Source organism: Muscardinus avellanarius, assembly GCF_963383645.1.
Source record: "Muscardinus avellanarius genome assembly, chromosome: 3".
Lineage (NCBI taxonomy): Eukaryota > Metazoa > Chordata > Mammalia > Rodentia > Gliridae > Muscardinus > Muscardinus avellanarius.
This window is the reverse complement of record NC_137788.1, coordinates 11,838,704-11,857,243: the sequence shown is the minus strand read 5'-3', so window position 1 is coordinate 11,857,243 and position 18,540 is coordinate 11,838,704. Positions and strand designations below refer to the sequence as shown.

Sequence of the window (18,540 nt, the reverse complement as noted above, 5' to 3'; positions counted from 1 at the left end):
GAGCCTGCTGAAGGGTTAGGTCGGTGCCCGGGCCAGCGAGGCCGGGATCAGAGCCTGCTGTGAGGCAAGGCCTCTACTGAGGCCTCTGAGGCCGTGATTGGAGCCTGCTGAGGGGTTAGGCCAGTCCCGGGGTCAGCAAGATGGGGATCGGAGCCAGCCATGAGGAAAGGCCGGTGCAGGGGCCTCCCAGGTTGGGATTGGAGCCTGCCGAGGGTTTAGGCTGGTGCCGGGGCCAGCGAGGCTGGGATCGGAGCCTGCCATGAAGCAAGGCCGGTGCTGGGGCCTCCGAGGCCGGGATCAGAGCCTGCCAAGGGTTTAGGCCAGTGCCGGGGTCAGCGAGACTGGGATTGGAGCCTGCCGTGAGGCAAGGCCGGTGCTGGGGCCTCGGAGGTCAAGATTGGAGCCAGCTGATGTGTTAGGTCAGTGCCAGAGCCAGCGAGGCCGGGATCAGAGCCTGCCATGAGGCAAGGCCGGTGCTGGGGCCTCCGAGGCCTGGATAGGAGCCTGCCGAGGGGTTAGGCTGGTGCTAGGGCCAGCGAGGCCGGGATTGGAGCCTTCCTTGAGGTATGGCCGATTCTGGGGCCTCCGACACCGGGATCAGGGCCTGCCGAGGGGTGAGGTCAGTTCCGTGGCCAACAAGGCTGGGATCGGAGCCTGCCATGAGGCAAGGCTGCTACTGAGGCCTCCGAGGCAGGGACTGGCGCCAGCCGAGGGGTTAGGCTGGTGCCGGGGCCGGCGAGGCTGGGATTGGAAACTGCCGTGAGGCAAGACTGGTGTTGGGACCTATGAGGCTGGGATCGGACTCTGCCAAGGGGTAAGGCCAGTGCCGGGGCCAGCGAGGCCGGGATCAGAAACTGCTGTGAGGCAAGGACGGAGCTGGGACTTGCGAGACCAGGATAGGAGCCAGCCGAGGGGTTAGGCCAGTGCCAGGGTCGGCGAGGCCGGGATCGGAGCCTGTCATGAGGCAAGGCTGGTGCTGGAGCCAGCGAGGTCGGAATCAGAGTCCTCCGGGTGGCCAGGCTACTACTGGGGCCACCAAGAGTGGGATCAGAACTTGCAATGTGGCATACACAGAGAAATAGCATAGAAAATAAAATCCAGATGCTTCCCCTAATTAGCAAGAACTAGGAGGAAAGGGGTGACAGGAGGAGGTCGAGTAGTAGAAAGAGCCCTATTGAAAAGCAATTAAGGTGACCAATCAGAGGGGAGGGAATGGAGGAGGATGGAATCTCTTTAAAACTCATGAGGTGCGTAAACAATTATATCAAAGATAATCACCAATTAAGCATGGGATCGAGGGAGGGGGAGGGAATGGGATGGGGATTGGATGAGGGCTTAGTGGATGATATGTGCTTGTATATCCTTTCAAGTCTTGTATTCCAAAGAGATGTATGATTACAAAAATTAAAAAAAATTAAAATTAAAAAAGAATAAAATAATAATAATAATAATAATAATTATTATTATTATTATTTTGGTGGTACTGGGGTTCCCGGAAATCTTTCTACCTCCGGGAGGGCTATACTCCCCAGACCTATTTTATATTTTTATTTGGAAACAGGGTCTCTTAAACCAGTGTGGCTGGCTTTGAACCTGTGTGATCCTCCTGTCTCCGCCTCCCAAGCATAGGGATTACAAGTGTGTGCCACCACGCCCAGCAAATTATTTTTAATATCTGCCTATTGAGTTATTTATTTACTTATTTATAGCACCAGGGATTGAACTCGGGCATTCTACCTCTGAGCGATACCCACAGCTCTTTTTATTATTATTTATTTCATTTTATTTTTTTGCAGGTCTGGGGCTGGAACCCAGGGGCATTCAACTTCCAAGCTACACCCCTGTCCTATTTTTTCTTCCTTCCCTCCTTCCTTCCTTCCTTCCTTCCTTCCTTCCTTCCTTCCTTTATTATTTTTATTTATTTTTAATTTTTAAATTAATTATTTATTATTATTATTATTATTATTATTATTATTATTATTTGGTGGTACTGGGAGTGGAACCCAGAGGCTTTCTACCTCTGAACTATACTCCCAGATGTATTTTTCTTTAATATTTTATTTGGAAATGGTCTCACTAAGTTGCTGAGAGCCTAAGTAGCTGAGGCTGGCTTCAAATCTGTGTGATCCTCCTGTCTCAGCCTCCCAAGCACTGGGATTACAAGCGTGCGCCACCACGCCTGGCTGTTATTTTTATTTTGAAACAAGGTCTTGCTAAGTTGCTGGGGCTAGCCTTGAACCTGTGATCTTCTTGCTTCAACCTCCCAAGTACTATGATTCCAAGTATCAGGATGCCACCATGCCTGCCTTAGTTTATCTGCTTTTAAGTGTTTGTTTCTTCTTTGATACAGGAGTTTCAACCCAGAAACATTTACCTCCTAAGACCCTAGCCTTTTTTTTTTTTTTTTGAAACAGGTACTCGTTAAGTTACTGAGGCTGGCTTTGAACCTGTGATCCTCCTGTTTCAGCTTCCCAAGTGCTGGCATTACCGATGCACACCTGGCTGCTTTTAGATCACGTATTTCATTTTGTGGTGCTGTGGATTGAATTTAAGGGCATTCTACCTTTGAGCTATACCCCAATTTGGAAACAGGGTCTTTCTAGGTTGCCGAGAGCCTCGCTAAGTTGCTGAGGCTGGCTTCGAATCTGTGATCCTCCGGTCTCATGCTTTTAGATTTTATCTTCTTTCCTCCTACCATTAATGGATGCATGCCCTGGTGCTCCATGGCACACCATTTGAGGAAACAAGACTGCAGGCAAACAGCCTGCTCCTACATGGGCGGCTGGTAGCATCATGGTCAGCGCAGGACGGCAGCCCCGAGTCACTCAGCCCGTCGCCATCCTGCGTCACTTTGCCTCCTCTGGACACTGGCCAGTGAGTCAAGTCTGCTTGAGCGGTGGTGCCCGTGTGATTATATGTGCTTCGCCGACTGTCCTTCCTGGGACTTTTTTCTTTCTTTTTCTTTTTCTTTTTGGTGGTACTGGGGATGGAATCCAGGGGTATTCTACCTCCAAGCTATATCCCCAGACCTATTTTATTATTTTATTTGGAAACAGGGCCTCACCAAGTTGTAGATGGCCTAACTTGCTGAGGCTGGCTTCGAACCTGTGATCCTCCTGTCTCAACATCCCAAGTCCTTGAGATTGCAAGAGTGTGTCACCCCGCCTGGCTCTTGTTGGATTGTTCAAAATGCAAATTCCTGCAGCCAGACGTGGTGGTGCATGCCTGTCATCCCAGTACTTGGGAGGCTGAGATGGGGCGATTGCAAGTTTGAGGCCAGCCTCAGTAGCCAAGTGAGACTTTCAGCAGCCTAGTGAAACCCTGTTTCAAAATAAAAAGAGCTGAGGGTATAGCTCAGAAGTAGAATGTCTCTGGGTTCAATCCCCAGTATATTAAAAAAAAAAAATGGTAAGCTGGGCGTCATGGCACACTCTTGTATCCCAGTACTTGGAAGGCTGAAACAGAAGGATAGCAGGTTTGAGGCCAGCCTCAGCTATTTAGGGATCCTCCATACTGAAAAGAAAAGAAAAAAGAAAAAAAGAAAAAGAAAATTTGTGAGTCCACCCTATATCCAGTGAGTCAAAATCTCTGAGATCCAAGAAAGAGGCTTTAAAATAAGTTCCCCAGAAAGCCGGGCGCGGTGGCGCACGCTTGTAATCCCCGCGCTTGGGAGGCTGAGACAGGAGGATGGCACGGGTTCGAAGCCAGCCTCGGCTACTGAGTGAGGCTCTCGGCAACTTAGTGAGACCCTGTTTCCAAATAAAGTATAAAAAAGGTCTAGAAGTGTAGCCTGGAGGTAGAAAGCCCCTTGGTTCAATCCTCAATACCACACACGTTAAAAAAAAAAAAAAAAAAAAAAGGTCCCCAGAGATTCTAACGCTGATGTGTGGGAACTGGGGTTGAAGCCTGGGGTGTTCTACCTCTGAGCTCCACCCCCAGCCCTATTTTATTTTTAAATTTTGAAACAGGGTCTTGCTGAGTTGCTGAGGTTGGCTCAAACATGTGATCCTCTTGTCTCAGCCTCCCAGGTACTGGGGTGACCGGTACGCCCAGTTTATGGGGATGTGGATGTGAAGAGATTTCGGGATGCTTTTCAGTCCCAGCTGGCCCCGGAAATCCTTCAAGGTGACATTTATCTCTGTAAATTTACCCTTTGGGTGCCGGGTTGTGCGTTGGAGATGTTTATTGCTCTTGGTGAGGAGGGAGTGACGTCCGCCACGGTGAGGTCTGTGCCATCACAGCCTCTGCAAGTGCATGTGTGTGTGTGTGTGTGTGTGTGTGTGTGTGTGTGTGTGTGTGTGTGTGTGAGAGAGAGAGAGAGAGAGAGAGAGAGAGAGAGAGAGAAAGAGAGAGAGAGAGAGAGAGAGATTGGAGATTGAACCCAGGTACAGTTCACCTCCAAGCTACACTCCCAGTCCTACAGTCCTATTTTTGTTTTTTTTTGGGGGGGAACAAAGCCTCGCTAGGTTGCTGAGGTTGGCCTCATACCCGTGATCCTCCTGTCTCAGCCTCCCAAGTGCGTCTTACAACAGGGTCTCCTAGGGTACTGATATTAGCCTCGAACCTGCGATCCTCCTGTCTCAGCCTCTTAACAACTGGGATTACAGGTGTGCGCCACCACCATGCCCCGCTGGCAGCTCCTCTCTTAATGCACCCAAAGCTGGAGCTCAGCAGAGGGAGAAGGGAGAGAGGTGGAGAATAACAGCTCAGGAGTCAGAGCCCTGGGTTCAGCTGCTGCCCCATCACTGGAGCCAGGAGCTCGCAGTCATCGTCTGAGCCCACACACCCCGTGCTCACGACACGGGCAGTCATGTCTCGGCACAGCTTCAGGAATACCGGGCTCGGGATGTTCAGCGACTTGCCTCGGGCATTTGAACCACCCCTGGCTGCAGGGCCCGCCTGGCTCCTCTCCGCCCTTCCCTGCCGAGCCCCGTACCTCTTTCTGCTTGGTCAAGTGGTTCTCCAGGTCCTGCACCCTCCTCTTCTCCTTCTCCAAGGCCTCCTTGGCTTTCTGTCTCTCTTGGGCGAGGCTGTTCTCTGCGATCTGGAGCCAAGGACAAGGGGTTGAGGGTGCGAGTGTGGAAAGGAGGCGGGGCGTGCCTGCAGAGGGGGCAGGTGTCACTGTGGGGAGCAGGGAGCCAGGGGTTCAGGAGCAAGAGCGCGAGGACCGAGGCACCTGCTGGAGAGAGGCGAGCACCCAGGTGCACCCTCCAGGTGAGCGCCGGAGCCAGATGTTCGGTGGTCACGTGCCTGGAGGAGACCTTGGGTCTCCTCAATTGGTGCCGAAACACCAACTAAACCCAGGTATTGGAGCAGTGAGGGCCCCCCAGGAAGTACCTGGCTTTTGAGGAAGAGGGACAAGAGGGACAAATGGGGGAGGTGACGTGTTCCTGTCCCAGCAGGCTGGCGGAGGGCCCCGAGTGTACAGGCGCCACACACTTCCTACCTAAAGCCATCTGATCCTGCAGGGATAGGGTTGAGGACCCAGGTGCAGGAGGCCCCGTGCCTGACCAGCCAGGGGCAGGCGCCACTTCCCACTGGGCCACTGCCGGGCCACTCCGTCCTCCCGCCCTCGGCTCGCGCTGGTGTGGAGCTCCTTCCAGGTCCTTGCGGTCCGTACCTCCTTCTGCTGGGTTAGGTGATTCTCCAGGTCTTGTACTCTCCTCCTCTCTGTCTCCAGAGCTTCCCTGCCTCTCCTCTTCTCGTGAGCCACGCTGCTCTCCAAAGCCTGAAAGTCAGCAACCAGCGCTTTGGCTGAAGGCACAGGGCGGGGCGGGGCTGCTGATACAGGTGCTACTAGTCATGCTGAGAGCTGGCGTGGTGGCGCAGGCTTGTAACCCCAGAACTTGGGGGGCTGAGACAAGGAGGAGCACAGGTTCCAGGACCAACTCTCAGCAACCTAGTGAGACTGTTTCAAAGGAAAAAATAAGCCGGGCGTGGTGGCGCACGCTTGTAATCCCCGCGCTTGGGAGGCAGAGACAGGAGGATCACGCAGGTTCGAAGCCAGCCGCGCTGGCTTAAGAGACCCTGTTTCAAATAAAAAAGTATAAAAATAGGTCTGGGAGTGTAGCCCGGAGGTAGAAGGGTTTCCAGGAACCCCAGTACCACCAAAAAATAAATAAATAAATAAATAAATAAAGAAAGAAAGAAAGAAAGAATAAAAAGAGTTGAGAGTGTAGCTCAGAGGAGAATGTTCCTGGGTTTGATTCCCAGTAAACACACACACACACACACACACACACACACACACACACACACACACGTGTGCTAAGAGCTAAAATGTCGGATGCCCCTTTTGCTCCTATCGGGGACTGCTATCAGCGACCGCTTTTACAGGTGATGGGGCCCAGGCTCGCGCATTTTGTCAGCTGAGAGGCCAGGATTTGGATCCCGTGAGAGGGAAGCGGAGAATCCTCTGCACACAGAGGCGGTGGACAGGAAACCAGTCTGCAAAGAGAGCCTGGCTTCTTGTCACTAGAGCAGACAGCCTCTCTGATAAAAGAATCTTTTTACTAATGGGATTTCAAATGTATTGCCAAAACAAATCTCTTCAAAAGAAGCTGGTTTCCAGAGGAGGGCCTTGTGCTGCGTGGGGGTCACAGTGTAGGTGCTGGAAGGGGAGGGCTCGCCTGGCAGGCCTCTCTGGTAGGTGGAGGGGAAGACTGGGGCTAGCGGTTGATAACCCTTATCAAGGAATTTTACTTAGGAAGTTACTTGCTGATAAGCGATTTAGCTAAGGGCTTAAAGCAAATCACCAGGGGATATAAACTCTTGGCCTGGCCTGTCTCTAGCCACAGCAAGAAAGGAGACTCAACTTTCACAGGATGCCTTTAATTGATTGGTACTGGACAGTGAACCCAAGGGCATTCTGCCCTCAAGCTACGCCCCCAGCCCTATTTTTTATTTTTTTATTTTTTTTTTTTGCAGCACTAGGGATGGAATCCAGGGGCATTTTACCTCAGAACGATATCACCAGCCCTATTTTTTATTCTTTATTTTGAAACAGGGTCTCACTAAATTGCGGAAGGCCTCACTAAGTAGCTGAGGCTGGCCTCAAACCCAGATCCTCCTGACTCAGCCTCCCTTAGTACTGGGATTACAAGCATGGGCCGCCATGCATGGCTTTTTTTTTTTTTTTTTTTTAAATTTTGAAACAGGGTCTCACTAAGATGACCTCAAACCTGTGATCTTTCTGTGTTAGCCTCCCAAGTACCTGGATTACAGGCATGTGCTACCACACCTGACTTGGCATGGGCTGTCATTTTATTTTATTTTTTGTACTGGAGATTGAACTCAGGGGCATTCTACTTCTGAGCTACATACACCCCTAGCCCTTTTCCTTATTTATTTATTTATTTATTTATTTATTTATTTATTTAGAAACAAGGTCTCACTAAGTTGCTGAGACTGGCCTTGAACCCTTGATCCTCCTACCTCAGCCATCCACATAGTGGGATTACTGGTGTGCACCCAGATCAACCCTCAGGTGTTGGGAACTTGAAACATGATTGCCATTATAAGCTGCTGTGAGGGCCCCAGATCAGCCCACAAAGAGCATTTAATCCATATTATGGCTGAGACAGTGTATGTTTTGCAGGAAAAGTTGTTCAAAAAGTTTCCATACTAAGCTGGGTATGGTGGCCCACGCTTGAAATCCCAGCATTCGGGAGGCTGAGACAGGAGAATCAGTTTGCAGCGAGCCTTGGGTACTTTACAACTCAGTGAGACGCTGTTTCAAAAATAAAGAATAAAAGTATGGCTGGGGGTGTAGTTTGGACGTAGAATGCCCTTGGGCTCCATCCTCAGTACCAGGGGATGGCATTTGGCTATAAATTGTGACAGACACTTTGAGGCACCTTCCGTGACTTAGATTTGACCTCTACATCTGACCCCACATCCACAGGACAGGCCTCCCTCTCTGTACCTGGGATGGGCCCTATAGGGAAGCGAGCTGGCCCGTCCTGCCTCTTCCCTACATACTAAAGAATGGAAATGGGTCTTCACGCTACCTCCACACCCTAACTAGGACCTTGTGACTCCGATGTCCTTGAGGAATCCTCTGCTAAGTTGGGCAGGTGGGTGTGCTGCTGCTCACCTGCAATCCCAGTACTTGGGAGGCTCAGACAGGAGGATTGAAGGTTTGAGGCCAGCCTCAGCAACTTAGCATGACTTTTTTTCAAAATACAAAAATAAAGTAGTCTGGGAGTGTGACTCAGAGACAGATTGCCTCTCGAATCAATCCCCAGGACTCCCTACCTCAAAAAAATTTTTTTTTTTGATAAAGTAGTGGAGAAGCTAATAAAAAGCAAAAAAAGAATACCAAAAACCACCCTGAGTTGAACACAGCACTGCTGTGTCCCCAGGTGAGAAACCAGAGAGGTTTTGCCAGAGGTGGGTTGATGATGTTTTAATAGACCCGGGTGACCCGGCCATGGCCCCAGCTGCAGCAAAGCTTCAATCTTCCCCTGTGCCCCCCATGACTGAGATCTCCAAATTCAAAGGGCCTTCCTCTGTGGACCTCTTGGGGGCTTGGCCCAGTGATTCATTGGGGCCCCCTCCCCGGCACCCTCCCTAGACACATAACTCAGGGCCTCGGAGACACTGTTGACAGAGGGCTGAGAACCCACGTAAACATCCCTGGATCAGATTAAGTAGTGGGGCTCTGTGCAGGTCTCTTTCTCCCTCGTGGGTGGGCCAGGATTTGGCCCCGAGGAGCAAGGGAGGACAGGGAGCAGTGCCCACACAGGAGGAACAGAGTGCTAGTAGTAAAAATCACAAAGCTACCATTTATTATTATTATTATTATTATTATTATTATTATTATTATTGGTGGTGGTGGTGGTGTGTGTGTGTGTGTGTGTGTGTGTGTGTGTGTGTGTGTGTTACTGAGGATCAAACACAGGGGTATTTACCTCCAAACTATATTTCAGCCCTTTTTAAATATTTGTTTTGTTTTCTTTTGAAACAGGTTTTTTTTTTTCTTCTTCAGTACTGGGGATGGAACCTAGGGGCATTCTACCTCTGAGCTACCCCCCCCCCCCAGTCCGATTTTTTATTTATTTATTTATTTATTTTTTTGGTGGTACTGGGGTTCCTGGATGCCCTTCTATCTCCGGGCTACACTCCAAAACCTATTTTATACTTTTTATTTGGAAACAGGGTCTCATAAGCTTTGGACCTGCGCGATCCTCCTGTCTCCGCCTCCCAAGTGCGAGGATTGCAAGCGTGCGCCGCCACGCCCGGCTTTATTCTTTATTTTGAAACAGGGTCTCATTGAGTTGTAGAAGGCCTCACTAAGTAGCTGAGGCTGTCCGCGAACCGCGATCCTCCGGTCTCAGCCTCCCGAATGCTGGGATCACAAGCGTGCACCACCACGCCCGGCTCTTGAAACAGGGTCTTGCCACGTTGCTGAAGCTGGCCTCGAACCTGCGATCTCCTGTCTCAACCTCCCAAACACTGGGATCACAGGCAGGTGTCACCAGGCCCAGCTAAAAGTTACCCTGTATCCAGTGATATTTCTGGGTCCTAAGTTTTGCTAGACACTGTAACCTTCACAGTCACTTTTCAAGAAGGGTGGTATTGCTAGATCTGCCCTGGTCAGGATTCGAACTCATGTCTCAAAGGGCTGCAAAGTCTCCACTCCTGTGCTGTCGCAGTGTGGAGGGATTAATGAAGGCATGCCTGGAAAGGGCCCGAGGGTGACCACAAGCTAAACCCAAACCAACAGTGTAATAGAGCTTTCCCCCCAACTAGTACGGGCACATTAATACAAGTAGAACGTCTTCAACAAGGGAGAGGAGGGCCCTTCTCTAGGCCCCATGGCTAGTGGGAGCACACTTCAGGAAGAAAAGTGAGCTGCAAAATCAAGTGCCTGGAGGGGCCAGATAGACACGAGGCGAGGCAGGCTGCGTGCGGTGCGGGGCAACAGGGAAGGGCGAGGACTGCGGCCCCTGCCGTTGCCTGGCTCAGCTCCAGTCCTTTTCTGCCAAGTGGAAACAAGGGACTGGATTTCCTGACTTTCTAAGAGAGGATAGAAACCTGGATTGTAAGATACATCTTAGGAACCCAAAAGAAAGCACTCTGAGACCAAACAGCATCTCCCAGACCCCTTTTAGCGAGTGAGCGGCCAGCCCGTGACTTGTGGAGAGTGGAACCGGCCGTGGACAGGCCTGGGCAAGGCGCTGGTCCTTTCGGGACCTAGTGGGTGCCTCTGTTTTCAAGCACCCAGGTTTTTATTTTTTATTTTATTTTATTTTATTTTTTTGGTGGTACTGGGGGTGGAACCCAGAGGCTTTCTACTTCCGAACTATACTCCCAGACCCATTTTATATTTTATTTGGAAACAGGGTCTCACTAAGTTGCTGAGAGCCTCACTAAGTAGCTGAGGCTGGCTTCGAACCCGTGCGATCCTCCTGTTCCAGCCTCCCAAGCCCGGGGATTACAAGCGTGCGCCACAATTTAAACAGGTCTTTCTAGTCTGTACAAAGAATCATTGGGCAATCATTTGCTCAATTTCAACTCTCAGCTTATTAGGAGCATATTTTACCTGCCTTATTAGGATAACATGTTCTTATTTGCCAATAAAATGAACAATTTATTTTTTGCGGGTTGGTTTGGGACCCAGGGGCATTCGACCTCTGAGAGCTACACCCGCTGCCCTATTTTTTATTTTGAAACAGGTCTAAGTTGCTGAGGGCCTAAGTAGCTGAGGCTGTCCGCAAACCGTGATCCCCCTGTCTCAGCCTCCCAAGCGCAGGGATTACAAGCGTGCAGCCACCACCACGCCCGGCTTAACACCCAGGTTTTTAGATGCAAGAGGAAGACAGTGTCTCTGGCAGGGCCCTGGGCCAGCAGAGGAGCCACGCCTTTCTGGGAGAGAGTCTGATCCAAACACTTCCTGGGGTGGAGAGGCAGGGGACACTCCCTTGGAGGCGGGTGGTCTGGAGCTGTGGCCCTGAAGTCCCATGACTGTCATCCACATTTCTGTGCTGCAGGCAGGGGAGGCCCAGGCCACTGCCCTGACTTGCCTGCTGTTTCCATTTCCCCCAGCTATTCTCCCGGCTCCTCAAGGCAGTGGAGCAGGGTGCAGGAGAGAGGACATGCCCGCGCCCCTCCCCAGGGCCTCTGAACCCACTTCTGGCCCACCCGCCCCGCAGCCTACCTCCTTCTGGCGGGCGAGGCGGCTCTCCAGCTCCTGGACGCTCACCTCCAGGGCCTCCTGCGCCCGGCCTCTCTCCTGGGCCATGCTGTCTTCCCAGGCCTGCACGGGAGTCAAGGTGGCTGAGCACACCTGGTTGCCATGGCGGCAATGCCCTCTCTGCCAGCTCCCTGGCTCCTCCCACACCCCCTGCAGGCTGGGCCACTGCAGGGCAGCAGCCCCAGAGGGGAGTGAGCCCCTCCCGGCTTCCTCCTGCCTACAGCTTTGGGGCCTGGACGAGCTCAGGCAGACGCCCTGCCTCCCGGCTGCCTACCTTCTTCTGGCGGGCGAGGCGACTCTCCAGCTCCTGGACTCGCGTCTGCTTCTCCTCTAAGGCCTCCTTCGCCCTGGTTTTCTCTTGGGCAATGATGTCCTCCAGAGACTGCGAAGTCAATGACCCTCGTTGAGTCGACCCGGTCACCATGGCGGGGATGTGGACTCTGCGGGCTCCCCGGGGGTTTGCCCTCCTCCCCTCCCACACCATGGCCAGGGCAGGGGAGGTGAGAAGCGGAGCCCAGGAGCATGTGAGCTGGCCAGCCCCGGTTACAGCCCCAGAGGGTCCCCTCCAGGCCAGGCCACAGGGTCCTGGGTAAGTGAGAACTTGCCCAGAAGCCTCAGTTTCCCGATTTGTCTGGAGGGTGGGCTGATGTGGGGGGGGGTGGACAGGATCAGGATGACGGCATGAGTCACCCACAGTCGCTTTGCAGTGGAGAAAACAGGCTTGGAGAAATTAAGAAAACTACCCAATTTAAACCAGGCGGGGTGGCGCACGCTTGCAATCCCAGTATTTGGGAGACAGGAGGATCACAGGTTCAAATCCAGCCTCCGCCACTTAGCAAGGCTCTCGAGCAAACTAATGAGACCACGTTTCCAAATAAGGACTAAAATTAAGCTGGAGGGGTAGCTTGGAGGTAGAGTGCCTCTGAGTTCAATCCCCAGAACCCCCCCCCCCAAAAAAAAAAACAGAAATCTACTCAATTTACTAGTGAATCATAGGAGCAGGGACTTGAACCCTGATCCATTTGGTTCTAAAGCCCGAGTTCTGGACCAGGGATTAGCAAACCAAGGCTACAGACACTCTGGCCCACTGCTTCTGTTTTGAAAATAAAGTTTTATTGGAACACGCATCGTTTACGTATGGTCTGAGGCTGTTGCAGTGCGAAGGCAGGGTTGAGAAGGCAGAGACTGTATGACCAGGAAAACTGAAAATACTTTCCTTCCTTCTTTTATTTCTTTTTCTTTTTTGGGGAAATACTGAGGCTTGAACCCAGGGACATTCTACCTCTGAGCTACACTCTCAGCCCTTATATTTTGTCTTAAAACAAGGTCTGCCTAGGTTGCCGAGAGTCTTGCTAAATTACTGAGGCTGGCCTTGGACCACTGATCCTCCCACCTCAGCCTCCCAAGAGCTGGAATTACATGCCCTACTCACTCAGCTGAAAATATTTTCTACCTGGCTCTTTATAGAAACATTTTTTAAGGTCTTTTGCCATTAGAACAAAGTTCCCAGATGAGCCATCATTCAGGCGTGGGAACCTCATGGACAGCCCGGACACCTGTGTTTTTAGAGAGGGTGAGGAGAAGGGCCAGTCGGCATGAGGAATCTTCATTTAAAAATCAGAGCACCCTGTGTTCAAGTCTAGGAGGTTCCTTTAAGGTGGGTTCCCAGGGTCAAGCCGATCAATACAGGTGCCTCAGGAAGCGCGACCCTGAATGGGAGCCCTGGGGAACACGGCCATCCATCCGGGTGGGTATCAAAGTCACTTCCGACCTCTACCGGAGCTGGTGCACCCAGGTTCCTGGTATGTTGAAGGGGGTCTGAAGCCCGCCCTCAAAACACTCTGCCAGGAGCAATGTCACAGAGGGGCTCCGGGGAGGTCCAGGGAGCTGGAGAAGGATGGTCAGGCAGGGGCTGGGAGGATCAGAGAGTAGGGGGCGTGGAGACTGACAGTCGGTCAGGGGTCACTGAGCAGGAGTCGGTGAACGGTGGCGACAGCGGCAGGTCCCGTCCTCCGTGGGGGAGAGCGAGGTGCTGGGGAGGCGCTGGGGTCCAGTGCACGGGGGCGGCTGTGTTGAGGGGGTGGGCGGAGGGTGCCGCGCAGGTACAGCTCCATCTCCACCCCAGGCAGTGGTCCTCTGGCCGCGTGGTGGGATGAGCCAATGCACGGGCTACCTCTCACTCTTGCCTCCCTTGAGCCGAATCCCGGGGTCGGGGAGGAGGCGAGGCTTAGTATTTTGAGATCTCCCGAGCTACCAAAGTGTGGCCAAAGTCATGAGCCACTGCCCTGGGATGCTGGCTACATGGTGGCAAGGCCCATGGCTGCTGGTCCCTGCAGACCCCAAAGGGCCAAGCCCACCAAACAAGGTTTCTGCCTTTTCTAGACCCTTGGATGCAAGAAGGTCTGGGATGGGGGCCAAGAATCCGTGTGTGTGTGTGTGTGTGTGTGTGTGTGTGTGTGTGTGTGTAAGTACTGGGGATTGAACCCAAGGGCATGCTACCTCTGGGCTCCACTCCTAGCCTTTTTAAAAATTTGAAACAAGGAGCCGGGCGTGGTGGCACACACTTGTAATCCCAGCGGCACTTGGGAGGCTGAGACAAGAGGATCGCCTCAGCTACTTAGTGAGACCCTGTTTCCAAATAAAGTATAAAATAGGTCTGGGAGTATAGCCCAGAGGTAGAAAAGCCCCTGGGTTCCACCTCCAGTGCCACAAAAAAAAAAAAAAAAAAAAAAGAAAAGAAAAGAAAAGAAAAGAAAAGAAACAAGGTCTTGCTACATTGCTGTGGCTAGCTTCAAACCTGCAATCCTTCTGTCTCGGCCTCCCAAGTATTGGGATTACAGGTATTCACCACCATGCCCGGCTAAGAGTCTATATTTTTGACAAAGTGTCTTTCAAGGTGTTCTTAGGAATCTTGAGTGACACTTCCCTCTAGGACTCTGCTCTGCGATGCAGATGTTTCGCGCCAGCACCATTCAGAGTGGTGTTAAGACTTCTGAGTCAGAATCTGTATTTTAACCAGATCACCCACAAGTCTCTGCACCTTAGGATATGATGGGTGCTGTTGCAAGGTGGCTGTTAATTGGCCTGGCTTCTAGAAGAGTGAGTGGTGACTTGGGCCCTTTGTTTCCCCTGACACAGAAAGAGAAAGAAGAGGCTGAAGGAACCTGAAGTCGATTTTGCACACACTTAAGACTAAGTCATGTGTTGTGCGTGGTGGCCCACGCCTGTGATCCCAATACTTGGGAGGCTGAGATAGGAGGATCGTGGGTTCCCATAGGAGGAGGATTGCAGGTTCGAGGACAGCTTCAATAAGTAGCAATACTCCAGGCAACCTAGAAGTATTTTGAACCTATTTCAAAAAATAAATTAAAGGGCTGGGGATGTGTAACTTGAAGGCAGAATGACCCTGGGTTCAATCTCCAAGACTACACACATGCAAAAAAGACTAGGCCACTCTCGAACCGGTACACTGATAACTCCAATTGATATAATCAACTGCGCTATCAATTATATAACTTATATGGTATATGTGCAGGAAGCTAGATGGCACGTAAGTTATATTAACATAAGCATTTCTCAAAACTGCAACAATCCATCCTGCCTTTTCAGGCTTCGAATTTGAGTTTCATGTAAAATCCTCCTAAAGTATTCACCCTGTTTTATTAATTTAGAGCCAGCGTACTAATCCCAGTGTTTCCATGCTTTCTCCGGGTCAGTGCGTGCCCCAGCACTCCCATGGAAAGGCCCCGCCATCAGCTCCGGGTGGGCGCTAAAGAGAGGCTGGGCCTCCTTACCGCCTTCTCTTCCTGCAGCCGCCTGACTCTGGCTTTCAGCTTCTCCTCTTGCTCCAGCCTCTCCTCCTTCAGCTTCTCCTTCTCCACCAGGTGCTCCTGGAGCTGTTCTTGGAGCCGCTGGGATTCCTGAACACTGCTCATCTTGTTCTACATGGAGAGAAAAGGAAGCCGACGCTCCCTGGGGTTGGGCCGAGGAGTCCTTCCTACACTTCTTTACAAACTGTTTACCTTTCAGGGGACAGATGCTTACATTAAAGCTCCTTAAATGTCAGGCATGGTGGCACCTGCTTGTAATCCCAGTACTTGGGAGGCTATAACCGGGGGATCGCAGGTTCGCAGCCAGCCCCCGCTACTTAGTGAGACCTTGTTTCAAAAAATAAAGAATAAAAAATAGGGCTGGGGGTGTAACTTGGGGGTTGAATGCTTCTGGGTTCAATCTCCAGAACCACGAAAGAAAAGGAAAAAAAGCTTCTTAAAAATATAAACTAGCTAGGGATGGTGGTGCACGCTTGTAATCCCGGTACTCGGGAGGCTGAGACAGGAGGATCACAGGTTCGAACCATCCTCATCTACTTAGGGAGGCCCTTGGCAGGTTAGTGAGACCTTGTTTCAAAATAAAGAGTGAAAAAATAGGGCTGGGGTATAGCTCGGAGGTAGAATGCTCTTGGGTTCAAAGCCCAGTACCAACACACACACACACACACACACACACACACACACACACTTTTCACCTGGTTAGAGGTAGGGAAGCTCCTGGTAGGGTATAAAGACTTTGGACTCTAGATCTGGGTAGAATTTCAGCTCTAGCTGCGGTGGTTTGTGTTCTTCCCCATTTATACAATGGGGATAATCGCCGTTATCTCTGTCTTAGAGTTGTGAGGATTAAATGAAATACTGATAGTAAGCTTTTAGCATGATGTTTAGACCATGGTAAGTGTTGAGTAAACGGTAGCTAGAACTACTAGTTACTATTAGCTCAGTGTCAGAGGAAAGGCAGTGAACTAGGACAGGGGTCTGTAGCCTTGAGATTTTGCCTTGATTCGTTTACCAGTTAGCTGTGTGGCAATCAAATAGTCACCAAACTCTCTGGCTGTCAACGTCCACATCTGTAAAATGAGGAGAATGGACTAGACCAAGGGTTGGCAAACTACAGTGCACAGGTCAGATGTGGCCCACCATCTGTGTTTGTAAATAAAACTTTATTGGTACAGAGGCATGCCCATCATGCTCGTTCATTTACATGCTGTCTATGTCTGTCTTTCTTCTACTGCAGCAGAGTTGAATCAGGCCATATGGGCTGCAAAGCCTAAGATATTTACTGCCTGGCTCTTTACAGAAAAAGTTGGCTGAGCCCAGACTGCCTCTGTGGTTGATGGAAATGCTGGTCCTGATTCCCTACCTCTTTCTCTATCCAAGTCTTGGCCTATGAACTTGCAGTGCTCACCCATACCCTGCTCCTTGACACTCAACTCTGCCATGTGACTTGCCTCAGCCAATGGGATGTTAGCAGACAAAACACAAGCAAAAGATTGAAAAGCGTTATGTGATTGGCTCTGCTTGCCTTTGTACCTCTGCAGTCTCCAGAACACGCCTAGCCTAGCTTGCCCGAGGCTGAGAGACCTGGGAAACAGAGCAGTCATTCTACCAGGGCCAGCCTGGATGAGCCAAGGCCAGCCAACACCCAGATGAGTGAGCAAGCCCATTTGAGGTCAGCCGGGCCACAGGCCCACCCTGGGCCCGTGAGCAGGAAACAGCGATGGCTGAATGCCTCTAATGTTGTGTGGTTATTATACAGCGTATGACAAAGCTCTTTGAATGGTACAATCTCTAAGGATCATTAGCCTCTCAAATCTTTTTTTCTGGTAAATCTGCTGCCTGTACCATGGGTGTACTTCTACCAATCTGTTTAATAAACAAATTTTCAAGATCTGGTGGTCCCAAGTCTATCAGGGGAAAACAAGCATCTCGGGACATCAGACGGGGGCCAGTGCCCTGTCTTTGCCCTGCTCCCTGGGAGGTCTCAGCCACCCTTTCCGAGTCCCTGCGTGTGCAAATGGAGAGATGAGCAGGCTGCTGCAGGGTGTGAGCTGACCAGCCCTCACAGAGAAGACACCGATGTCAAGTGCACAGCGATAGACGAAGACCAAGGAGCTGGGAGGAACTTTGAGAAAAAGAATGTAAAGAGTTACCTGCAGTTCCTTGGTCTGGCACGTCATTTTTCTATAATATTCCAGAAGATATGTTATATACACAGTGAACCCTTTAAAAAGAGAAGTAGGTAGAGGGTAAGTATCAATACGACTCCTTTGATTGCTTGCTTGATCTTTTTTTCTTTTTCTTTGATACTGGGGATTAAAATCATGGGCATTCTACCTCTGAGCGACACTTCCAGCCCTTTTTATTTTTATTTTTGTTTCTGGGGTTTGAAACCAGGGGCATTCTACCTCTGAGCTATACCCCCAGCACTGTTTTATTTTTTGAAACAGGGTCTTGCCAGGTTGATGAGAGTCTTGTTACTTGCTGAGGCTGTCCTTGAACCTGCAGTCCTCCTGTCTCAGCCTCCCAAGTACTGGGATTACAAGTGTGCGCCACCACGCCTGGCTACTTTTTTTTTTTTTTTTTTTTGGTGGTACTGGGGTTCCTGGAAGCCCTTCTACCTCTGGGCTACACTCCCAGACCTATTTTTACATTTTTATTTGGAAACAGGCGTGCAGAGGGCTTCGAACCTGCGCGATCCTCCTGTCTCTGCCTCTCAAGCACGGGGATTACAAGCGTGCACCACCATGCCTGGCTAGTTTGTTGTTGTGAAATAGAGTCTCTTCATAGTTGCTGAGGGGCATGCTAAATTGCTGAGGCTGGCCTTGAACTTGTGATCCTCCTGTCTCAGCCCCCAAAGTACTGGTATTACAGGTGTGCACCGCCACCATGCAACTCCTTTGCTCTCTGACCAGTGAGTTAACAAAGCCTGTAGACAGCGGGGGAAGACCAGGTGACCTCCCATCCGGGGAGTGGAAGCTGCCAACCACTTGTGCTTTTAAAGTGAAAGAGACTCTGCTGGGGCTCAAATCCAGGTTTCTGTTTGGAGACGGAAAAAAAAAAAAACAAAAAAAGCGATGGAACACTTGTTTTTCTGTGTCCACTGTGTGTGAATGGTGGTGAGTGTGTGCGTGGGGGCACCCACACCCTCCAGGGCCCCGCGGTTCAACCTGAGAGACTCATTCAGGGAAGCCAGACCGCCCCACGCTCGTCATCCCAGCATCGGGGAGGCTGAGACAGGAGGATCTTGGTTTGCAGACAGCCTCAGCTACTTAGTGAGGCCCTCGGCAACTTAGTGAGAACCTGTATCAAAATAAAAAGTAAAGCCGGACGTGGTGGACGGAGGAGGAGGAGAAGGGGAGGAGGAAGAAGAGAAGGGGAGGAGGAGGAGGAGAAGGGGAGGAGGAGGAGAAGGGGAGGAGGAGGAGGAGAAGGGGAGGAGGAGGAGGAGAAGGGGAGGAGGAAGAAGAGAAGGGGAGGAGGAGGAGAAGGGGAGGAGGAGGAGGAGAAGGG

General features: G+C 51.1%; 1 protein-coding gene across 1 annotated transcript in view; it reads right to left on the bottom strand.

The window, feature by feature from the left end:
* Positions 1-18,540, bottom strand: part of FHAD1 (forkhead associated phosphopeptide binding domain 1) — a gene marked incomplete at both ends in the record, with an annotated part of 141,645 nt that overhangs the window by 43,249 nt on the left and 79,856 nt on the right. The window contains 5 exons of the mRNA XM_080691309.1: positions 4,937-5,044; positions 5,621-5,728; positions 11,472-11,579; positions 14,992-15,138; positions 17,094-17,152. Coding sequence (XP_080547435.1) covers positions 4,937-5,044; positions 5,621-5,728; positions 11,472-11,579; positions 14,992-15,138; positions 17,094-17,152 — 530 coding nt within the window. The remainder of the gene's footprint in view (positions 1-4,936; positions 5,045-5,620; positions 5,729-11,471; positions 11,580-14,991; positions 15,139-17,093; positions 17,153-18,540) is intronic.